The sequence below is a fragment of the Phyllostomus discolor genome, chromosome 7 (genome assembly GCF_004126475.2).
Source record: "Phyllostomus discolor isolate MPI-MPIP mPhyDis1 chromosome 7, mPhyDis1.pri.v3, whole genome shotgun sequence".
Lineage (NCBI taxonomy): Eukaryota > Metazoa > Chordata > Mammalia > Chiroptera > Phyllostomidae > Phyllostomus > Phyllostomus discolor.
The window spans coordinates 41,866,430-41,890,887 of NC_040909.2; the positions used below are offsets into that span (position 1 = coordinate 41,866,430).

Genomic DNA, 24,458 nt, shown 5'->3' on the forward strand with positions numbered 1-24,458 from the left:
TAAATTCTTCCTACCTCAAACTCCCTATTTGTAAACAGAGCTCGAAAGCTTTTATGGTGAATTCTTGGGGACTTTGGAGAACCTGGGTACCAGGGAGAGTTCACTTGTTAACATGCTTGTAGCTGAGCTTCTCCAAGTTTGCCATCAAAGGGAAGTGCGAAAGGGTCTTTCAAGGTTCTGCAGCTAAGCCCAAAGGACCTTGAAGCTTCCATTTTATTTTAATGTGACCCTCACAGTCGGCCACTATAATGTATGTTTTTGTATAGTGTCTTAAAAAAAACCCAAACAACCCCCCCCCACCATCTTTATGTTAATAAAATCGACAACTCCCACCATGGCTGGTGTGGCTCAGTGGATTGAGTGCCAGCCTGGAGAACAAAGGGTTGTGGTTCTATTCCCAGTTAGGACACATGCCTGGATTGTGGGCCAGACCCCCAGCAGGGGGCGCACAAGAGGCAACCACACATTGATGTTCTCACCCTCTTTCTCCCTCTCTTCCCCTGTCTAAAAATAATAAATAAAACCTTAAAAAATAATTGACACGCTCCCAGGAAGAAGTTTTCTGGCTAAGATCTTGGAATCTGGAGTCAAACTGATGAGTTCTCTTCAATAAGTGACTTACCTCTTCTGAGCTTCAGTTTCCTCTTTTGTAAAATGGAGATAAAATACAGTGCCTAACTTACAGGATTCCTGTGAGAATTAAATAGATGATACTTATACATCGTCTACCATAGTGTGTGATATGTAGTGAATACAAAAAGAAAATACTAGTTGTTTTTATTATTCTCATTCAGACAAATAATTTTTTTCTTTTTTAATATATTTATTGATTATGCTATTACAGTTGTCCCATTCCCCCTTCTCTCCCCTCCACCCTGTACCCCCCTCCCACCCATGTTCCCCCCCTTTTAGTTCATGTCCATGTGTCATACTTATGAGTTCTTTAGCTTCTACATTCCTGTACTATTCTTGCCCTCCCCCTATCTATTTTCAACCTACATTCGATGCTACTTATTCTCTATACCTTTTCCCCCTCTCTCCTCCTTCCCGCCTCCCTGCTGCTAACCCTCCATGCATCTCCATTTCTGTGGTTCTGTTCCTGTTCTAATTGTTTACTTAGTTTCTTTGTTTTTGTTTTAGGTGTGGTTGTTAATAATTGTGAGTTTGCTGTCCTTTTACTATACATGTCTTTTCTTTATCTTCTTTTCTTAGATAAGTCCCTTTAGCATTTCATAAAATAAGGGCTTGGTGATGATGAACTCCTTTAACTTGACCTTATCTGAAAAGCACTTTATCTTCCCTTCCATTCTAAATGAAAGCTTTGCTGGATAGAGCAATCTGGGATGTATGTCCTGTCTTTCATGACTTGGAATATTTCTTTCCAGCCCCTTCTTGCCTGTAAGGTCTCTTTGGAGAAATCAGCTGACAGTCTGATGGGAACTCCTTTGTAGGTGACTGTCCCCTTATCTCTTGCTGCTTCTAGGATTCTCTCCTTTGTTTTACCTTGGCCTAATGTAATTATGATGTGCCTTGGTGTGTTTTCTTCTTGGGTCCAACTTCTTTGGGGCTCTCTGAGCTTCTTGGAAGCTGGATTTCTTGGAAGACTGTTCCCCTTTGCCAGATTGGGGAAGTTCTCCTTTATTATTTGTCAAATACGTGCTCAATCTGTTGCTTTTCCCCTTCCCATTCTGCTATACCTATAATTCGGATGTTGGAACGTTAAGGGTGTCCTGGAAGCTCTTAAGCTTTTCCTCATTTTTTTTTTTAATTCTTATTTCATCATGCTTTTCTACTTGGTTGATTCTATCTTCCTTCTGGTCCACTGTATTGTTTTGAGACTCAGATTCCTTCCTTTCACTATTGGCTCTCCTCCGTATATCTTCCTGCATCTCTTTTATGGTAACCTGCATCCTTTCATCTAATTTGCGCCAAAATCAACCAATTCTGTGAGCTTTCTGATCACCAGTGTTTTGAACTGTGCATTTGAGATTGGCTATTTCTTGGTTGCTCAAAAGGATGAGTCCTGGGGGACTGACCTGTTCTGTTGGAAACAGGTCTTTTCCCATCTCTCCTTTTTTTTTTTCCCCGGTCTGGTCGCTCTTGTTTACAGTGGGGAACGGAACCTTAGGTGTTCACCGGGGCTGGGCACCCCAGTCGCTAGATTGTGACGTTAATGTGGGGGCGGGGTGGGAGCGGGGGATGGGATGGGAACAATGGCGGTAGTTCCGTTCTCCTGGGCTCAGACCCTTCTCTGGGATCCTGGGCTGCGAGTGCTGCCCTGGTCCACAATCGCTGCCTCACTGGGTCCCCCCAGCCGCAGCTTGCATACTCAGCGATCACCGCTGCGTTCTTGCGCCCCGGGATGGCTATCGCGCGATTTTGCGCCAAATTTTCCCCGACCTCTGTGCGCCTCCGACCTGCACCAGCCCCGCGCCCACTCGGCTCGTCTTCCTCTACCAGTCTGGATGTACGATCTCTTCAAATTCTTGGCTGTCCGACTTCCATTCAGATAAATCCTCTGTCAGTTCTGGGTGTTATTCTGGCTGTAAATTATTATTGTTCTAATCTTGGTTGTGCGAGGAGGTACGGTGCGTCCACCTATTCCTCCATCTTGCCGGAAGTCCTCCAGACAAATCAATTTTAATGAGTGAGAGCAGAGTAATACAATCATCCTAAAGCCAGCCTCTTTTCAGGTCAGGAGCCCTATTAAGAGTCAGATAAAAGCTATGTATGGCCTCTCTCTTCTCTCAGAAAAACACAAGCACAATTTTACTTGGCACTCTGAAGTGTTTAAAGAATGTCTGAAAAAAATGATTGGATGAATGTTTAATAGGATGGGATAAATCCTACCTGAAGCTATCCTCCCTCCTCTTAGTATTCCAAGCCCTGGGTCCCCTAGTCTCCTTCCCCAAGACCAAGAGACAGAAGTGGAGTAATTATTATTTTTCAGCTTTATTATTGGCATAAAGGCAGGGAGGTGTTGATAGTGCCAGGCCATCTGTGGGTGAGAGAGTGGAAGACTTGACACCCAGCACTGATCCTCCAAGCTGGCCTCCCAGTGAGTCACAGGGCTTTAGCTGCCTCTGGCTTTCAGCAGAAGCAGTAGATGGGTGGGTGGGCAGATTGCAGGCATTGGATAAGTAGGTTCCTTAGGGCTGCTTTTTGAGCTGGGGTCGGGCTGGGGTTGGCAGGTGGTGGAGGACGAGGCTGGATGTCCTGGTGCGCATATAGGACAGCAGCTGCTCTGGGATCTCTGCGAGCACATCCTTGGCTAGTCGGGCCATGCTCAACACTTGGTTCCCTGATCGGTCGACATAGTCTCGGAATGGGACAAACTAGAACAGAAACAGATAATCAGGTGTGAGTGGTGGCTAGCAGAGAGGGGAGTGGGGAAGAGGGGCAGTAGGGAGGCTTCCTCTTTGACCCCTAACATCCCTTTCTAAATATCCTCCTATCCTAGACAGCTTTCTGATTTTTCTTTCTCTCTACCCATTTTTTTTCCACCTTCTATTTACCCTCAGTCTACTCCAGTTTGGCTTCACGCAGTCTACCGAAACTACTCGTGGTACTGTTGTCAGTAGCCCCATGTTCCCAAATCAGTCCAGTGGGTAGGACTTGTCTGTCCTCATCTTGTTTCTCTTTCCATTACATTTGACCATATTCTTTCTGGATGCATCCTACTCTTGATGCACCACTCTGCTGGAGTTTCACCTCCATTTCTGGACGAGCTTCCCCACCAGGCATTCCTCTGGGGTCTATCTGATCACTAAACCTGGTCCTTTCTCTCAATTCTCTTCCAGGATGATTTTATACATGTCTACAGTTGCCTGTATCACATCTTCATTCAGTTGTTTTAGATACCTCAAATCCAGTGTGTTCACAACTGAATTCTAACCCTTTCTGCCAAATCTGCCCCTCCTTCAATAAATGGAACTATCACTCATCCAATTGCTTAAGTTAGAAAACTGAGAATCGACTTCCGGCCAAGATGGAGGTGTAGGTAGACACCACTGTGCCTCTTAGCACAACCAAAATAAGGACAACAAGTTAGAAACAAAAAACAACCAGTACCGACAGAAAATTGAACTGTATGGAAGTCCAACAACCAAGGAGTTAAAGAAGAAACATTCATCCAGACCAGTAGGAGGGGCGGAGTTGGGAAGCCAGGCAGAAAGGGGTCGCGGCAAAGTGGTGGCTGGCGGGCCCGGGCGCACAGGGCAGCAGCTGGTGGACCCAGTGAGGCGGCGGATTATGGAGCGCAGAGCAGCGCACAAGGTGCTTGGCAGACCAGGCAGTCCCACATTCACACACAGATAAACCAGGCAAAATTGGGGAGCAAGATAGACCATGCAACCCAGGGTCCCAGCACAGGGAAATAAAGCCTTAAAACACCAATTGAAAACACCTGTGGGGGTTGAGGTGCTGAGAGAAACTCCCAGCCTTGCAGGAGAGTTCAATGGAGAGACCCACAGGGTCCCAGGACATACACAAACACACCCATGTGGGAATCAGCACCAGAAGGGCCCAATTTCCTTGTGGGAAGCGGTGGAAGTGACCAAAATCTGTCAGAGAGCAGAGAAAGCACCATTGTTCCCTCTTGGACCCCTCCCCTACATACAGCATCACAACCCAGTGACTGGGTTGACCTACCCTGGTGAACACTTAAGGCTCCACCCCTTACTACATAACAGGTGCGCTGAGAAAAAAAAAAAAAAGAAAGAAAATGGCCCAAACGAAAGAACAGATCAAAGCACCAGAACAAATACAACTAAGCAACGAAGAGATAGCCAACCTATCAGATGCACAGTTCAAAACACTGGTAATCAGGATGCTCACAGAATTGGTTGAATTTGGTCCCAAGTTGGATGAAAAAATGAAGGCTATGCTAACTGAAATAAAGGAAAATTTATTTGCTCTATTTCAGTACAGGAAACTAATAGTGATGGGAAGGAAACTGGGACTCAAATCAATGGAGTGGACCAGAAGGAAGAAACAGCAAATCAGAAAAGAATGAAGAAACAAGAATTCAAAAAACAAGGAGACGCTTAGGATCCTCCAGGACATCTTTAAACATTCCAACATCTGAATTATAGGGGTACCAGAAGGAGAAGAGGAAGAACAACAAGTGAAAAAGTTATTTGACAAATAATAAAGGAGAACTTCCCCAATCTGGTGAAAGAAATAGACTTCCAGGAAGTCCAGGAAGTAGAGAGAGTCCCAAAGAAGTTGGACCCAAGGAGGAACACACCAAGGCACATCATAATTACATTACCCAAGATGAAAGATAAGGAAAGAATCTTAAAAGCAGCAAGAGAAAAGGAGACAGTTACCTACAAAGGAGTCCCCATAAGACTGTCAGCTGATTTGTCAAAAGAGATCTTACAGGCAAGAAGGGGCTGGAAAGAAGTATTCCAAGTCATGAAAGGCAAGGGCCTGCATCCCAGATTACTCTATCCAGCAAAGCTTTCATTTAGAATGGAAGGGCAGATAAAGTGCCTCCCAGATAAGGTCAAGTTAAAGGAGTTCATCATCACCAAGCCCTTATTATATGAAATATAATAGGGACTTGTCTAAGATAAAGAAGATAGAAAACATGTACAGTAAAATGACAGCAAACTCACAATTATTAACAACCACACCTAAAACAAAAACAAAACAAACTAAGCAAACAACTAGAACAGGAACAGAAACACAGAAATGGAGATTGCATGGAGGGTTAGCAACAGGGGAGTGGGAGGAGGAGAGAGGGGGGAAAAGCACAGAGAATAAGTAGCATAGATGGTAGGTAGAAAATAGGCAGGGGTAGGGTAATAATAGTATGGGAAATGTAGATGCTGAAGAATTTATAAGTGTGACACATGGACATGAACTATGGGGGGGGATGTGGGTGGGAGGGGATATGCAGGGTGGAGGGGAGTGAAGGGAGGAAAATGGGACAACTGTAATAACACAGTCAAGAAAATATATTTAAAAATAAATAAAAGAAAAGAAAATTGAGAATCATCCTTGAAGCCCCCCTCACACTCCATCATCATTTATCAAATAGTTAGCTGTTGTAAAAATTTTCTTAAGTAATATTTTGAACCTACTTCTTCCCTCTATCCTCACTGCTTCTATTTCCATCTAGATCCCTGTCATCTTACTTCTACTACTTAAAGGCTTCTTTCACTAATAGGTCTACCTCCCTTCTCTCTTGCCCTGCTACAGTCTGCTCTCCATGAAGCAGAGATCCTCTTAAAATGAAAGTCTGACCATCTCACTTCCCTATGTAAAGTCATTTAAGAGCTTCCAATTTTTAAAGAACAAACCCCTAAATCTTCACCATGATCAGCAAAGCCTTGGCTTCCTCTTTCTCTCAGTCATTGTGATCCTGCCACCCTGGCCTCTTGCCTTTTCCATGATTGGACCAATTCTTCTGAGCCTCAGGGCCATCTCACATGCTGCGCCTCTGCCTGTAATGCTTATACCTTGCTTTAGGTTTCAGCTCAAATATCATTTCTTCATGGAAGCCTTTCCTAACTACCCTCCCTAAGACAGGTCCCTGTTACAGGCTCTCAGTGGCATGTGCACCTCTGGAGCACTTAGCACAATCTAATGAGATATTTAGCTGTGTGATTATTATTGGTTGTCTCCACTAGAGGGCAGGAGCCTTGGGGATCTCCTACACTATGGATCCACAACGGCTACCGCAACCTGTCTGTTTCTCACACAGATTTTATTCAATGAAAGCAGGAAGGCTGAAAGAGTGGGGGGGGGGGGGGGGGAAAGTTGGGTGATTATGAAGGCAGAAGGTAAAGTGGCTGCCACCTTAGCCTCTCCTTCCCACCACGTTTTTCAGTTCCACGACTCTATCTCCCAGGTCAGGTCTACCTGAACGATGTCCCGCTCAGCGTAGCGTCCCCTGGAGGACACGCGCACGTCATCACCATCCAACTCTTCCATTGCTGCAGAAAAGACACCTTCAACTGATTGGCCTCTGCCACACCAACCCAAGCTGCCCCCCTCCCTCTTAGCTCCCCTTTAGAGTCATCCTGGGAATACATAATGATTGTATCAGAATCCTACAAATATTAGACATCGTTATGGCATTATTATTATGCCTTCCCACATATTCCATCCTCCCAGGAATCCTAAGAGGGAAGTATTCAGATCAACAGCCTCAGTTATGATGAGGAACCAGGTTCATAAAAGATCTGTGATGTGGCCAAAGTCCAACCCAGGCATCCATCCTATCTTTTTTGGGAGGCAGCCTGGGTGCTCAGACTCTCCCCTATTTTCCTCAGTTCTTGGTCCCACTCATGGACAACACCCATCCTACTTACCTTCAAACATGGCTGGTCCCACACCAACAATAATAATAGACATGGGCAGTGAGGAGGCCTGTGAGGAAAAGAGAGTGAATGGCTGGGGTGAGTAGCCATAATAAAAGAGGTTACTGTTGGGAGCAATTCTCTGTATATGTTACATTTCTGTACATCTTGCAAGCAGAGGCACTGATTTCCTTTGTTCCAGACTATTTTTACAAGGACATCTACATAACAAATAGCCTTGAAAGATATAGTGTCTTTCTTTAGACCAAAGGGCAGGTTTATTTAATGTCCAATATAATAAAATGTCTCACACTGGAACAAAGGGCAGGCATCCTTACTGCCCATTATAAAAGGTGTGGGTTCCCTAAACTCAGGGTTTCTGTCCCATAATGCAGCACACTGTGGGTGCAGGTGTCATGTGGCCCTCTTCACATCATCTTGTGGGAATTGGAACTTAGAGAATAAGAGAAAATGCCAATGCTCGAGCTACTGCTATTGCTGGGGGTAACAAAGTCCTTTGTCTCTGATCCATGAGTTTTATGTCTTCTGCCAGCATCCATGAAACTGGTAGGCTAAGGAGTTAGCTTTCATCCCCTTCACAGTTATTATTTAATTAAATTAATTTTAAATTCTCTACACCCCTCCCTGCCAAGCCCTCCTCCTCGGACTCACACTGACAATGGCCTCCTTGGTCTGTGTCATGTCAGAGATGACCCCGTCCGTGATGATGAGCAGAACATAGTACTGGGAACCATCAGAGATCTTGGCTGCAGCCCTGGGTGAGAGGCCAAGAAAACAATCTAGCTGAAAGCCCAGAGAGGCCAAGGGAAACACCATACTCCTAAAGCTTCCACAGCCAGCATGTATGTAGCAGGCAAGGATTGGGGCTTCTGAAGCTCATGCTCCTTCCCCAGACTGGCTACCTCCCCCTGCCTGCCATCCTTCCAGTAATATTTGTGAGACACTTACTATGGTAGATTTTGTGTTAGGCACTGAAGGTACACCATGGCAAAAAACAAATCTACCCCAGCCCACTCAATAGGAGGCAGACATTGATCCAAGAATCACTGACATATGTATAAAATTACATTTGTGACTAGTGCTGTGATAGAAAGGGACACTGTTGTGATAGCGTATGGGAGGGGATCCTGACATAGTCCAGGTCAGTGAAGGCTTATATAAGGAAACAATGTTTGAGGATGAAGGAGAAGCTAAGTGAAGGGGGGATCATTCCAGGCAAAAGGAACAGCATGGACAAAGGCCCTGTGATGGGACCGAAGGAAGCCCATCCTATCTGGAGCCCAGAAAGAGAAAAGCAGAGTGGGCCATGTGGCAGAGGTAAGGCAGGAGCCAGACCACACAGGGCTTTGTAGTTCCTGAAAATATTTTGGTATTTATACAAGAGCATGACCAAAGGCTGAAGGCCTCCTTTCTTCCCTCTTCTCACCTATTTTGTCTCTCTCCCTCCTCCCCTCTGCTGACTGTATCCCATTTCCTGGGCAGGTGGGTTCTCAGCCAGTCTGACTGCTGCTCCCAGCACTCCTTTTCCTTCTCTTACGATCAATCTTCGTGTCTAACACTGTTCCATCTCAAAAGGACTTCAGAAGTAACTGAGTCCAGTCCCCTTATTTTATGTATCAGAAACACAAGGCCTTGAGACAACACAAAGGCCATGACAGACCCAGGTCTCTTGATAGCTGTGTGAGGGTTGGAAAGGTAAAATTATATCATCCAATAAAGTAGTTCCTAGCTACATGTGGCTATTGAAATTTAAATGAATTAAGTTAAATAGAATTAAACATTTAGTTCCTTGTTCACCCTAGCTACAGCTCAAGGGTTCAAGTGCCCAATGTCCACAGGTAGCTTGGTGGCTACTATATTGGACATCACAGATATAGAACATTTCCATCATTGCAGGAGGTTCTATTGGACTGTGCTGATATTTAAGCCTGATATCTAAAAAATAAAAAATCAGAGAAAAGCATGGTGAAGTATTCAAATAGCTGTGACTCAGTTTGCCCAGTGCCTAGGGTGGGATTGGGTTATAATCTTCCTTATCAGCCTCTGTTCTTTTTCTGAATTCTGGCCACAGCCACCCAAAGGCCTGGACTAGTACTGTTTCCTGTTGCTCATTCATTTTACAAGTATCACTGCACATCTGCTACGTGTCAGGCACCAAGCTCGGTGCTGAGCATGCAGCAGAGAATAGGATATTGTCCTGGTGGAGATGGATGCTTACACTATTAAGATTCATTGAGGTTAGGGCTTTGAGGACATGTCATTGAATGTAAGACCTGAAAATGAAGATGGCATACAAATTAGCCAGGTGAAGGTACTATTGTTGGGGTGGGGGACAGAGAGGAAACTAAAGGGAAGGTGTTCCAGATAGAGGATTTGCATGTGCAAACCAAGATTCCAGGTGGCACATGTAGGACTGCAGAAGAGAGATGAGTCTGGCACAGTGGGTGAGGGCTAGAAGGGTTTGGGGACGTGGGAGGTACATCTTTGGCTTCCTATAGATACTTGGCATTATCAAAGCCATTTAGACCCTTGAGATGGGTGACTTGTAAGGGGAGACCAGTCTGTGCCCCACTTGGCTATTGGGTGGGAAAAAAAAAAAACAGTCATTTGTGGTCATCAGAATCACAGCTGCACACCTGACATACATGATCTAATTTAATCCTTATCACCACTCTAAGGAGGGACATTTTTATTCCTACTTTTAAAATGAGAAAACTGAAGTTCAGAGATGTTAAGCCATGGTCCAAGCCCATGCTTCACCAGCTGAGCCTAAAGCCTGAGCTCTTGGTGCCTTTTCTTCATCCCTAGCCTGCTCTTTGAATACTCCATTCTGTATATTCCAGCACATTCCAATCCTAGTATACTGTTCACTCTTTCCTGAGCTTGCCCCTTCATGCCTCTGTGCTTTTCACATGCGGTTCCTTCTGCCAGGCCTACTCTACTCCCTTCTCTAGACCCAGCATGGCAGTCTCCTCCATGAGTAAGCTGCCTTGGCTTTCTCAGACTTGTTACACCCTCCTCTGCTCTTCCTTTGCCTTCTAGGATACTGCCCACTGAGATAGGCTGTCTGTCCTTCCAAATGGGTTCTCACACCCCTGAAGGTACTACCTTGTGTGTCTATGGGGACCCAAGGCAACAGAATACTTTGAGCATCCACTCTACTCTATGATCTTGTGGATAAAGCTAGAATGACTCTACGTATACTTAAAACACTTTATTTTCTAAATTAAAGCAAACATGGACACTGTGAAAACAATGTAAAATTTGCGTGCACTTTTAAGAAAAAATTGGGGACTTCAAAGACATTTTCAGTCTGACTGCTTTCAGCTGGGCTCCCAGGGTCCCCTGGGGGAAGCAGTCACTTGCCTTTGCTGACAGGCGGACTTGCTGGAAAAGTCTGGGAAGCTCTGGACTACAGAAGATAATGATTTATTTATATTTCTGTCTCTTGCACCAAGGCGGGAGCTCCCAAGGGCAGAGACTAGATCTGATTCATCTGTGAGTCTCCAGTGCCCCAGCAGAGAACTGAGCACCCAGCAGATGGCCTTTGAATAGTAATGACTATAATAATAGTAACAGTAATAGCTAACAATCTGATGATGTGGTTATTATTGTTAGCATTTTACAACTGAGGAAGCAGGCACAAGGAGGTTAAGAGTTTTACCCAAAGTCTCACAGCTAGTGAGTGGCAGAGCAGGTGTATTAGCCAGTCGGATTCCACATCCCACATTCATGTTACATCACCCCTCTTCTTAATGTTTATTAGATCAATGAATGAATGAATCAGTGAACTTGTCCAAGATAATATTTGAGAAGTCTGTTTAATAACAACTAAAGAATAGGTTCAGGCTCCACTATTTAGTGAAAAAAAGTCAGCAGTGAAATATCACATGTAATTTGACTGCAATTATGTATGCATAAGGAGAAGATGGTTAAGAACTACATACATATATCCACATTCCCCTTGGCAGTACTTCTTATTTCATTTCTCCATTCTTGAAATTTTCTATAACAATGTAATGTATGATGTTACTTTTATAATTAAAAAACGATTATCCTTATTGTGAATTAGAAAATAAATCTTTATTAGGGAAAAAGAAAGTCTATGGATGTATAATCTCCCTGAAATCCTTCTACTTTTATTCTTTTTTGTTTGTTTGTTTCATATTTTTACTTTTAAGCTTTCTGAGGTACTTTGTTTTAGTTAGGATTCTTCTATTCAGCAGTTAGTTCAATTTATTTATTTTTAAAATTCAACCAGAGACTCTTTTTCTTTTAGTAGGTGAGCTTACCCAATTTATGTTTATTGACACATTTGGTTTTAGTTCTGTCATTTTATGTTACTTGCATTTAAAAAATAATTTGATATGTGATCTGGGATTTCTTTACTTTGTATACTTTTATTCTGAAAATTTGGAGTTACATATATATATTTCAAGTTATAAGAGAAGTTTATTTAGAAAGTTAGAGAGGTAGTAGAAGTGAGCCAGCTGGGCTGTGTGGACTCAGGAAACAAGTTACAGAGGCAAAAGAAGGGCCTTTGGAGCTTAGAAGAGAGAAAGGCAAAGGTAATGTTCCTGGGGCAGGGGAAGGGGGAGGGAACAGCACAGGCATGCTCCAGAGAGGGAGCGATGCTTATATTTTTCAATCTACCATTTTTGAGCACTTACGGTGCTAATAATCTTTACATTGTTATTAAATTTTAACCTTCCAATAACCCTATAAAGAAGGAGCTATTGTTTTCCATCATTACATCCACTGATGGATGAAATGGAAGCTCAGAGAGGCTAAATTGCATAAGATCACGTGGTTAGTGAATGATGAGACCAGGATCACTCCCACATCTAATGTCAAATTTGTGACTTAACTGTAGGCATTTGTCTTTTCCCCGACACATGAGGCTTGAATTGTTGTTCCCAGGGAGTGGAGGTAGGGTAGTTTGTTGATACCCTCTCTGCCCAAGAATAAGGCATTTTATAACCCTTTTATACCAAAGCCTGGCTAACACAAACTTTTACCCTCTCCCCAAAGCACAAGTTCTCTAGGAGTGATCCTAACTATCCTTGGGAGGTCATTCCCATCTCTGGGTCCTCATTCTTTTCAAACCCCATCCGGTTCCCTTACCTGGCCACCTGGTTGATGACAGGAGCGAAATAGGTGGGCCCATAGAGCTGCACTGTGCGCAGGCTCTGGAAGTAGCTCTCCAACACGCCCTCAATGCCCGCACAGTTGGGGTCCTCATCATTGTTGTTCTGTCAGGGAAGATGTCCTGCTGGGCTGAGCCCATGCAGGGTATGCCCAGTAGTGCTCTGATCCCAGCTCACTCCTTCCTTTTTCCATCACTCTCTTTCATGCTCCCCTCCAAACTCTAGCCCTGCTACCCTCCCAGCTCTTCTACCCTATTGTAGCTTTCTGCTCCTCTGCAGATCCATGACCCTTAGAAGAAATGTAAGTAGAAGATATTTGTCAACTTGGGTGGGCCAGATGCCAGGGCATGGAGTGTAGGCTCTGGCCCATACCATACCAGGGGGAACTGGTGGGAGATCCGTCCCTCTGGGGGCAGCTTGGCCCCAAAGCCGTAGGCTGGGAAGAGCTTGTCACTGTCATAGTCCTGGATGATTTCTCCCACTGCCTTGAGGGCCATGGCATAGGCGCTGAGCTGGTAGGGACTCATGTAGTGCAGGGAGGTGGGCTGCAGGGGATTCCCTGTAGGGACACAGGAGCCCCAGCCTCATGGCCACCGTGCACATCCACCTATTCATCTGCCTGTCCTTGTATGCATCCATCCATGCATTCATTCACTCTTTACCCATGTACCCCCTCATTATTTTACCCAGTCATCCATATGTTCATTTACCCATCTGTCTACCCACCAATCCTTAATTGATCCATTGATTTATCCACCTATCTACACATTCACCCATCTGCTGGCATAAATCCCTCTATCAGTCTACCTATCCACCTCTATCCATCTGCCTTTCTGTTCTCTTATCCATCCATCCCTCCATCCATCCATATAGCCAAATTCTTCTGTCTACCCACCCATTCACCCCTACGCATTCCACTTATTCACTTGCCTGTCTATCCTAATGTGGATCCATCCACCTGTCCACTCATTCATTCCTCATCTGCTTACCCTTTGTTGCCCCCAGTTTAAGCATCTGGCCACTTATCCACCCATATACTCATCCATGCATCCTATTGTCCTCAGTCTCCAACATCTACCAGCTCTGTTCATTTATCTACCTACCCAATCATCACTCACCACCCACTAATCTATCCATCTCTCCTTAAACCCCTATTCTCTCCCATTCATCTGCTTCTTGAGCTATGCACCCATTAAACTTTCTTGATCCATTTACCCACCTATTTTTCTGTGCCCTTTGCCCACCCTTACACCCAATAATCTCCCCCCAATACTCCTGCCCCAGTATCAGCTGGCTGAGCTTTGCTTCAAGCCTGGGCTTCCTGGTAGGTGAACTCTTATCCCTAGCTTGGAATCCAGGCCAGTGATAAGGACTTCCTCCACATCCCATTCCCCAAACATGCCTCACCATTAGAAGCTGTGAAGTCAATGGCTACTGTGAAGTTCAGCTGGGTCCTGTCAGGAAAGTAGATGGATTGAGAAGTAAGGGACTAATACTCATGATACCAGTATTTCTCAAACACTAGTGTGCATATGAATCACCTGGGGATCATGTTAAATTGTAGATTCTGATCTAGATTGTCTGGGTGGAACCCGAGTTTCTACGTTTCTAACAAACTCCCAAGTGATGCAGATGCTGATGGTCCATGGAGCACACTTTGGGTAGCAGAAATAAATGCCTACTCTGTGACAAGTACATTACATGTACTTTAACATAACCCTCACTATATTCCTAAAGTGGTAATTAATATCTCCATGTTACATAGGAGAAAAGTGAGGTTGAGAGAAGCAAAGTACCTTTCCCAGGACTGCCTGCCTCCACTGAACCAAGCAGAATGAGGCTATAGTCTGTCCCTCTTGCCTGGGAATAACTTTCATATGGGTCTCAGTCAGATTACTGGCTCCACCTTGGAAGACCACTAAGCCATAATCTTAGAACTGGCTCCAATCAGCAGCCGCTGCTGCTCACCTATTTTAGGGGGCTAGAAGCTGTGGATGAAGCCTCAGAATGAGAACTAAAATTGGCAACATATGCATTTTACAGAGCACTTTGTGTTTTTCCAGTGTTTTCAAGTTTATCTTCATGATCTCATTGGACCCTGAACTTCATAAATAAGAAAACTAAGGCTCAGATCTGGGAGGAACTCGTTGTTTTAACCCAGAGCTTGGCCTGTGACTCACCCTCCTTTGATATAATCGACGAAAGTGAATTCCGAGTCCACAGAGAAGGAAAGCAGTGTCACCTGTGGGACAAAAGAGGCAACCCTGCTACTTTGGAAGGGGCAGTAGGGTGGCAGCAGGGACAGAGACCCATGATGCCACCCCTGCTCCACCCTGTCCCACCTTGTCCAGTTTTGGAAAGGGCAAAAGAGGGAAGCTGTTAGGAACATATTTGGATTTCCAAAAGTATATTAAATTGGGAAATACACCTTAGGTTTTAAAAAAGAATTCCACAAAAGAGTGAAGATCAAAAAATTTCCACAGTTGAGAAAAAAGAAAAACGTAATGGTGCCACTTTGTGCCCAACATTATTAATCCAAGTGATCTGTGCCCACAGCCTTCCAGTACCCCAACTTTGTCATGCTGTGTCAATACAGAGAGAAACAGAAAGATCCAGGGAGGGTCAGAGCTCCAGGGAGCACTCACAGTTCCCGAGTTGACGTATTTCTTCTTCTTACATTTCTTACGAGGGTTAAGTACCTACGGTGATGGTGGGAAACAGAGGAAGAGAACTACAGACTAAGCACTCGGAGATGGAAGGAGGACCTGGGTGACAGGGGATGGGGCTGGAGCTCTCACCTCATACACTGTAAACTGGTTCTGGGCCTTGCTCAGCTCCCGATAGCTGGTGGTGAACTCACCAATGAAGTCATGGCTGCAATGAGGTCAGGGGTGGGTGAGCAGTAGCTGCTGCTGGCTTGGAGCCAGCCCTAAAACCATCCTTTTATTCTCACTGTCCCCTGCCTCTACTTGGACTGCAGGGCATTGGGGCTGGGGCCAGAAGAGTGGCCAAGCTAAGGGGGAGAGAAGGGAAGAGACAGTGTACCGAAGAGACAACTGAGGGGATCAGCTATACCCAAGGCCCTGGCATCTATCATTACCCTTCCTGGTTCCCAAAGACACTTGGGATTTCCTAGTGAATGCACTGCATCTTATAGGGAACTGTTTGGGTTAAGTACAGAAGGAAGTTCCACCTGCCATCCCGGTCCCAGTCATACACATCAATCTTCACTGTTCTGAAATGCAAAAGATAGAGATGGGCTGGGTGTGAGTGATAAATCTTAGAGACACCTTCACCCCTTAACCATACACAAGTTATCTTCCCATCCATCCATCAGACCTTCCCTCAACATTCCTCCCTTTGTCCATCCATCCATTCATCAGTCCATGCAATTCCTGACTATCTACTGCCACTACCACTACTATTACTACTACCACTGCCATTTGTACTACTGTTGCTATTCTTTCCCACTTACTGAGTCTTACTTTATTCCAAGTATTGTTCTCAGAACTCTTTCAGATTGTCTCATTTAATTTATCAACCACCTTATAAAGTAAGTACTACTATTTTACTTTTTGGATAATGAAACCAAGGTATAAAAATCAGTAATTTGACTAAGGATCATAAGTGAGCTGAGATTTAAACTCAGACATTCTGGTTCCAAAGACTTGTTCTTAACTACTATGCCTAAGTCATCCCCGTGTGTCCACCTATGTGTGTGGCAGTCCATTCAATCATCTCTCTATCCATCTAGCCACCCAATTACTTGTACATTTGCCAATCCAATAACATATTAATTCCTGTCTTTGTCCATCCATCTAACCATACATCTAGCCATTCACTGACTTACTGATGCATGCAGACATCCATCTGTCTGTCCATTCATCTGTCTAACAAAATACCCATTCATCTGATATCTGTCCATCTGATGTCCATTCATCTACATAACCGACCATTTATGTGGCCATCCATCCTTCCATTCACCCACTTATCTTCACACTGCACATTTACCAGTTCATATGGTCAGCCTATCCATCTACTTATCCATCCATTCATCTGTCCATCCATCAATCTACCTGTCACTTCACTTATTTATTCTCCTGTTTTTCCAATCATCCCTCTGCTTCTCTAGTCTCCACCAATCTCATATAGCTATCCAATGATTCACCCATTTACTCATTCATCCATTAATCCATCCATCATCTGTCTATCCACTAATCAAGCTATCAGTCCACTTACCCATTCATCTATCTCTCCTTCTACCTACTTATCAATCCTCTTATAATACCCACCCATATACCCATCCATCCAGTCACCAGTTTATCCATTCATCTGACAATCCATCCATGTATCTGCTCATTCATTTGTTCATTTGCCCATCCATCCATCCATCCATCCATCCATCCATCCATCCATCCATCCATCCATCCACTTATCCATCCATGTAGCTATCTATCTGTTTCTCTATCCAGTCATCTCCATATCCAAAACTATCTCACTGAGCAGGATGCTCAAACACTATTATGACCCTTCTGCCATGCTTCTGGGGCCCCACTCTCATGCCTTTGTCTTTGTACTTCCTAGTTTATATTGAAGCAGACCTGTCATAGTCTCCATTGCACAGTGCACGCACGGGGATGCTGAAGGGCTGCCACACGGGGTTCAGTGTGTTTTTGATAACTTCTGTCTTGTGGCAGATGGTGAACCTGGAGAGGAACAAGAGGATTATAACCTGCCTTTGGGTAGGACTGAGCCCAGAGAGAGCGCCTGATACTTTTAGAGATTCCTGGGATTCTCCCACTTGTTAAACACATATTGTGTGCTGCCTTAAGTGAATTCTGGACTCAAGTCCCAGTGGAGTCTAAGATGTCCAGCCTAAGAGCCTTAATGGGCCATGGTCACAGCAGGGGAGGTGGGGTGGCACTGGAGGGTGTAGTGACTCACGTGCCATCCTCATTGCTCCTGTAGAACACAAGGAAGGGGTCTGATTTCCCAAAGAAGTCCTTCTTGTCTAGCTTGTTTGCACACAGCTGCATGGTAGCAATGTCCTAGGGATGAAGTTGGACTATTAACCTCAAATTTCTGACAGCCTCAGACAACCCACTAAAGGAGTGCAGAGAGAAGCAAGCCTCCTCGGTCTAGCATGTGGCCCTTACTAACCCGACAATTGCTAAGCTCCTCTGCAGTCAGCAATATGGTCCCACACTTCTTGCCTGGTACACCCCTGGAAGTAGAAAAAGCCTCTTTGTGAGGGAGGAAGAGTAGGCAACAAAGATTGGGGTGGCCAATTTGGGATTGGGTGGGTGGGCCAAGAGATTCAATTTGCCATTTACTGGCAGTCCTCTGAGTATGTTGCCTTCTATCCTGCATGACTCCTAGTGAGGAAGGAATAAACTTTGACTGGGGAGGGGTCTATAGTCTGGAATGATAGTCTAGGCAAACATCTCAATAGTAGCATGGAAAAGACATAGGATTTAGAGTCTTGGACAAGTAATTTCCCCTTTCTTTGGGCCCTAGTTTTTTTTTCCCCCTATGGGATGGGAATCATGCCCCCGGTAGGGCTATGAAGAGATCTGAATGAGTGCATAGAAAGAAAAACATTATAGACATGAAGGTGGTTCTATTTCTCAAAGCAGACCCTGGTGTCTACTATATACCAGATACTGTGCTAGGTATGAATTGGTCAGCTGGCACTGTCCACCTCTGCTAGACTCTGGCCTCAGGCAGTTTCCAGGAGGAGATGGGATGTCAAAGCCAACAGCAAAGTAGAGGATAATGTAGCAGTTCTGAATAAGAGAGAGGGATTTCTATCCAGACCTAGGGCAAAGGGCTGGTTTGTTAGGTCAAAGATGCTGTGCTTTCAAGAGACTGTGAAGAGTGAAATAAAAAAAGACAGGGACAGCCTTAACCTCTCCTGACCCATGTGCATGAAGGACACCCATCCTCAACTTGCCTTGGGTCTCCAAGCAGTCAGGGACCTTGATATGGACCAGTGAACCCTGACCCTCGAAAGGATCCCAAGTATGGGAGAGAGAAAGCTAGGTCAGGAGTGTTCCAGGTTCAAGTTCTGGCTTCAACTTGCTATGTGATTTTCTCCTTCTTTAAAATGAAAATGCTAAACCATTTCTTTGGCTTCTTTGATCTCTGACCTTTTGTGCTTTAAAAAGATAAGTGTGATGAGTACAGGGATTCTTCACTTGCCCATCTAGGACAAAGTCATGGATCCTACTGCCTTCTCACTGTTTTTTGCCTCTTTGATGTTCTCCCACACCTCCTCACCCAGTGTAAATTCCAGTCAATGATTATAATAATCACCACCCTTTTCTCTTGCCCTTCTCTCACTTTGATATACTTATTTTGCAGAACAGCAGCCCTAGTTAAATCCAAATCTCTGCCAAATCTGTACTACACCTATGCAACTGAATACGGCCAGAGGGAAAAACACGATCATGCTAACTGGTTTCATTTTAAATGCATTGCCACAAACCTCAAGAGGGTTCTTAATCATACTATACATCCCAAGATCCCTTACTCTTCGGTTCTGATAGATGGCAGTTTTACTCCTCCACTCTCCTCAAACCTGAAAAGTCTCCTCCCCCATCCTCCCACTCAGCCAATGACTTCGTTTCCTACTTCACTGACAAAACTGAAGCAACCAGAAGAGAATGTCCACAGATCTACCAGCACACCTCCCTGGCTCCAGTATCTTCACCCACACCACTGTCTTCCTACAGTTGCTATAAATGACTATCCATGTGCCTAATTTATCCCTCCCCTGTGTGCCAAATTCCACATCCTCTTGCCTACACAAGGACACCACTCCAGCAATTCCCCCCTCATTTTGTTATGTCAATTTTTCAGTTAACATACAAGTGTGTATAATTTTTCTCATGGTAAAAAATTACAAAACTATTTTTGACCTCATTTTCCTTTCTATCTACCCCTCCTTTTCTCTTCTACTCTTTGCAGCAACCCCCCATTGAAAGATTCCTTGACTCCCATTCTTCTCTTCATTCTTTCGTAAATCTCTCCAACTGTCACCTCTACCTCTCCTTCAAAACTCTGCTTCTCAGAGTCACCACTGACCTCCATCTTGCTAAATCCAATGGCCAATTTTGAATTCTCACCTTACTTGACCTGCACAAGCATTCGACATTGTTAGTCACTTTCTCCTCCTTGATCCACGTCCTTCACTTTGCTTCCAGGACAACACCACCTTCTCTTGATTCTCCTCCTACTTCATTAACACCTTTTTTTAGTCTCCTTTTCTAGTTCCAACTCCTGAAGTCTCAGTCCTTGGTCTTCTTTCTCTCTCCTCACTCCCTTGGTGAGCTCATCTAGTCTCGTGGCCTTAAAGAGCAGCTAAGACTCATATATCTTATCGCCTGTTTGACATGTCCACCAGATATCTAATAAAAATTATGAAATTCAACAAGTCAGACTGAACTCCTGATTGAATCATCCATAAGCTTACTCCCCCTCCTTTTTTTTACCATCTCAGTTTATGGCAACTCCATTCTTCCTGTTGTTTAGACAAAAGGCCTTGGTGTCACCCTTGATTTCTCTTTTTCTCTTACATCCATATTCAGTCTGTCAGGAATCTGTTGGCTCCACCTTCAAGATATATCCAGAATCTGACAACTTCTTCCCTCCTTCACTACAACCACCTGGGATCATTGTAATAGCCTTGCAGTTGCCTCCCTGCTTCTACATTTGTCTTCCCAAGATTTATCCTAAATCTGGCAGCCAGCATCATCCTTTGAAAGCATTGTCAGATCGTGTCACTTCTCTGCTCAGAACCCTCCAGTGACTCCCAACTCAGAGTAGAAGCTAAAGTCTTGACTGTCTATAAGGCTTTCACTGTTAATTCTCCAACCTCACTTCCTCCTTTCTTCCCCCTTGCTCCCTTTGCCCTAGCCACACTGGCCTCTTGCTGCTCTTTGAGCATATCAGGTTTTAGCACTGGCAGTTTCCTCTGCCTTGAACATTCTCCCGCATGGCTTACTCCCTTACTTCCTCCAGGTCGTTGCTCCACAGTTACCTCACCAAGAGGCCTACTTAACCATTTTGTTAAATATTGCAACTCCCACCGACCCAGCATTTCCAATCTCCCTAATTCTGCTCTACTTAGCCTTTTCCCAATGGCACTTACTGTCTTCTAATATATTATGTAATTAACTCATTTACTATGACTATTTTGTAGGTCTTACCCCCCTTCTATGGTGTAAGCTCCTTGAGGGCAGGGACCTTTGTTTCATCCACCATTACAACCTAAGCTCTTTGAACAGTGGCTGATATAGAGCATATACCCATTACTATTTGTGGAACGGATAAATCTCTGGTGCCTAGCACAAGGTATGGCATGTAAAACATGCTAATAAATATTTAGTGAATAATGGAAATTTCAGAGGTCTTGACTTAGTGACTAGAGGCCTCCTGAAGGAGAAGGGCTTGGAAGTGGACTTTAAAGGTTGAAAGACTCAGAAAAAGAGTGAGGAGAGAGAAAAGACATGTCAAGCCTGAGACTGACTTTGGCCAAGTCCTTGAGATTGGAGTCTCCCCCGAGTGTGATGGGAACCACTGGAGGCTCCTTACCGGGGGGAATCACAGCTTCCGGTACTATTGGGTCAGCAGCATCTTTGGGACGAAAATTTGGGGGCACCCACCCTTCCCCTTTCACCCCTTCCGGTTCAGCTCACGTGAGGGGTCGCTCTACGCGGCTGCCCTGGCCTCCAATCACCTCTCCCAGGGCCAGAAACGCTTGTCCCAGGAAATCCTGCAGCGGGATACAGAGTCAGCAGGACCGGGAGGCAGAATCCCAGCCCCGCCCTGGCGATGAGCCCAGCCCAGCCCAGCTGCAACGACCACAGGAGGCGGGACCTCGCAAGAACCACCGCCCAACAAATACTTTAAAGGAGAGGGCGGGGACAGGGGAGGGGGTCCAAGGCAAGCTCCTCTTCTTGGTCCTGCCATTACTTAAAGCAGCTCTCCAGGTTGCCATCCCTCCTCTCACCTCCACCCTTCCTACCCCTCCCAACCAGGTTCAGCCTCACCTTCTGCAGGACCCAGCAGCGTCAGAGAAGGAAGAGGAGCAGTGAGTAAGAGGCACAGGTGGGAAACCAAGGCAGGAGCAGGAGAGGAGGGCCAGGAGGGTGGGTTCGGACTGAAGAAGGTGGAGTCAGGATTGAGGGGTAGGAGGGCTCCAAAGAGGGTCATTTAACACTCTGAGTGCTGCCTGTACGCCCAGCCCGCGAGGGGATGCTCGCTCACCGGCTTGGAAATGTTGGTTTTGGAGTCCACGTTGTACCTGGAAAGAGAGTGGAACCAGAGTGCGGTGGAGCTCGTGGGAGAGTCCTGGTTAAAATTGTAAGTGGAGGGAGAGGCTTGGACCCAAATTACACTTGGATACCCTTTTTGGGGCAGGAGTCAGAGTCAGAGTGTCAGGCCTGGGGCGAGGCAGGGTCGGGGCTGGCCAGGGGGCGGGGTCTTGTGGGGCGGGACCTAGATGGAGGTGGAGGTAAATTACGGAGCAGATTTATGGGCAGGATCAGGCCGGGGGTGTGAACTAGATTGGAGGTAACCTAAGGGCAGGGCCAAACTAGACTTGGGGGCGGAGCTATGACTGGAGCGGATCCCTTCTGAATGGGACCAAACCGGAGCCGGGGGAGAAACCAGCCCCAGAGGCCAGGCGGGGGCGTGGCCAGCCAGAATTTCAGGTGGATCCAGGTCGGGGGCGGTCCAAGCCAGAATACTGGGCGGGGCTCACACATCGAAGCGCAGATTTTGCTTTTCTTCAAAGAAATAATCAAGGACGAATTTGCGCACGAAGTCTGGGTTCAGTGTGTTGTCGATCACCTCCGTCCGTCCGAACTGGATCGAGGGGTGGGGTGGGTTCCGAGAGTCAGTGCCGGGCCTGCAAAGGGGGGAGGTGATTCCCGGGGGCAGCTCTGGGCTGGAAGAGGGCTCTCCGACTCACCTCCCTCCACTCCTGGCTGGCCCGGCTCTGCGTGTAAAGCACCACCACTGCAGGAGGGAGTGGGGGCGGGGAGGGAAGGACGTCAGGTCAGTCTGCACCCCCTCCCCGCTCCTCAGTCCTCAGTCACTGCCGCACACCAAGTTCCTCCCCGCCCCGCCCTGGTGCCGCCTACTGGGGTCGGACTTGGAGAAGGTGTCGAGGTCCAGCAGGTTCCTAGAGAAAGCGACAGACAGACGGACAAAGGATAGATCATTCTGAAGCCCACCGCCTCGGCTCTCCCCCGAGTTGGGCCCCCGGGGGAGGGATGGGGCTCAGATGGCGCCTTCCTTCCTCATTACTATATCCAGACGCGTTGTTAGCACCCTGGACAGCACCGGAAATCTCTGCCCAAGGACTGTACCCTCCGACTGGACGCGCCCGTGTCCACACTGTCTCCAGGGGCCCAGGAATGAGGGTTAGCCCCAGAACTTTGTCCTCCTGGGGCCCAGGTCCTACTGGAACCTTGCGACCTATCCCTTGAACCCGCAGGCGGAGTGAGCCCTCTTTTGCGGGTGGGGCTCAAGGAAACCCCCTCCCCAAACCCGGAGTCTGCATCCGCGATTTTCCATCCCCAGATGCTTCTTCCCCCTGGGTCTGGCCGCTGTCCGAGCCCCGAAGCCGGTTGGGTCTAGGGCAGTGCCCGAGCCCTCTCCAGTTGACCAGCTCACCGGCAGGACACGGTAATTTCAATCTTGGTGGCCGGGACGCTGCGCTCAGAGGTTCCGCTGAGAGACATGGCCGGTCCGGCAGCAGGAGCCCCGGAAGGCTAAGGGTAGCAGCGGTGGCGGGCCGGCCCAGGTGCCGCCGCCGCGGCGGCTGCACTCCCTCCAGCCCGGTGTTCTCTCCCGCCGCTCACGCCTCGACTGTGGCCGCCTGCGGCAGCGACTCCAGATGGCAACACAGCCCCGCCCAGCCCTGCGGGTGGCCCCCGCCCCATTAGAGCAGCATCGGGCCTAGGAACCTTACTCAGACCTCAACTCCAACACACACCTTGGGAGAATCCTTCCAGTGCTTTTCTCCGGGCCCAATCCCCAGCCCCCTGCAGAGCTGTCCGCGGTGCTGAAGGGTTGGGGGCGCCTGGCAAGCAATTGGGACCTTTCCTCTACCAGTGCACCCTGTCTACAATCTGCTCCTCTCCCTCACCACTCCTGCCCTTCCTAGGTCTCTGAATGGGAAGGGTTATACTTTTGCTCTCCTTAGCTGTGTGACCTTGGGCAAATTACTCAACATCTCTGTGGTTCCATCTCTTCACTGGTAGAAAGGCAATTATATAGCATCTACTTGGGGTGTTGTAAAATTTTGAAATAATTCACGCAAAGGACTTGGCACAGAGGATTGTACACAGTAAGTTCTCAAATATTTGCTGGCATTATTTACTTCCTCTGGGCATGCACACCAATGACCTCTTTCGTATTAAGAGTCAGAGTTCAGTAAATGGTGGCCATTATTAACAGTACTGTGCAAAGCCTTTGCCCAGGTCTTTGAATCCTACACTTTATGGTGTTAGGAATGCTGATACTACGTGAGGATGCAACCCAATCTAGGTTATGCTGTAGATGAGGTGGTGGTCACACAGATCCACCCTCCCCACACCAAGAGCCTCCAAAGCCCCAGAAGCCAGTCCTTCCACTATAAACAGTGTCTGCCAGTTGCCTGTACCAGAACTGAGCTGCCTCCAGAACTTGATAAAAACGAACACACACACCCCAGCCCATTCCCGGCTAAATGAAGATATAGCAACGTCAAGTCTAAATTTTAGGCAGCCCTAAGAACCTGCATGGATAAACATATTCCCTAGGTGACTAGGGCCTTCTCAGGCCTGAGGACAACTGTCTCACCCCTTAACAGCTTGACTACATGTCCTGACCTCACAGACTATCGTGACTCAGGAGTTGAGGTCCACCTCCTAAACCCCCTCTTCCAGCACAAGGAAGGACAATGAGAACCCTCCAAGTAACTTCACAA

The 24,458-nt window shown here is 46.4% G+C and overlaps 1 protein-coding gene across 1 annotated transcript; it reads right to left on the reverse strand.

The window, feature by feature from the left end:
- Positions 1-2,745: 2,745 nt before the first annotated feature.
- On the reverse strand, positions 2,746-24,368 carry CPNE9 (copine family member 9). Its single transcript, XM_028518992.2, is given in 22 exon segments — positions 2,746-3,221; positions 3,224-3,335; positions 6,871-6,944; positions 7,323-7,380; positions 7,983-8,085; positions 12,456-12,583; positions 12,856-13,037; positions 13,886-13,932; positions 14,659-14,720; positions 15,124-15,177; positions 15,277-15,352; positions 15,672-15,713; positions 17,080-17,184; positions 17,423-17,526; positions 17,639-17,702; positions 21,178-21,254; positions 21,532-21,534; positions 21,749-21,785; positions 22,245-22,348; positions 22,455-22,501; positions 22,627-22,667; positions 23,162-24,368. Coding segments are annotated over 22 exon segments (1,719 nt in total). The 5' UTR covers positions 23,230-24,368; the 3' UTR covers positions 2,746-3,090.
- Positions 24,369-24,458: the final 90 nt, after the last annotated feature.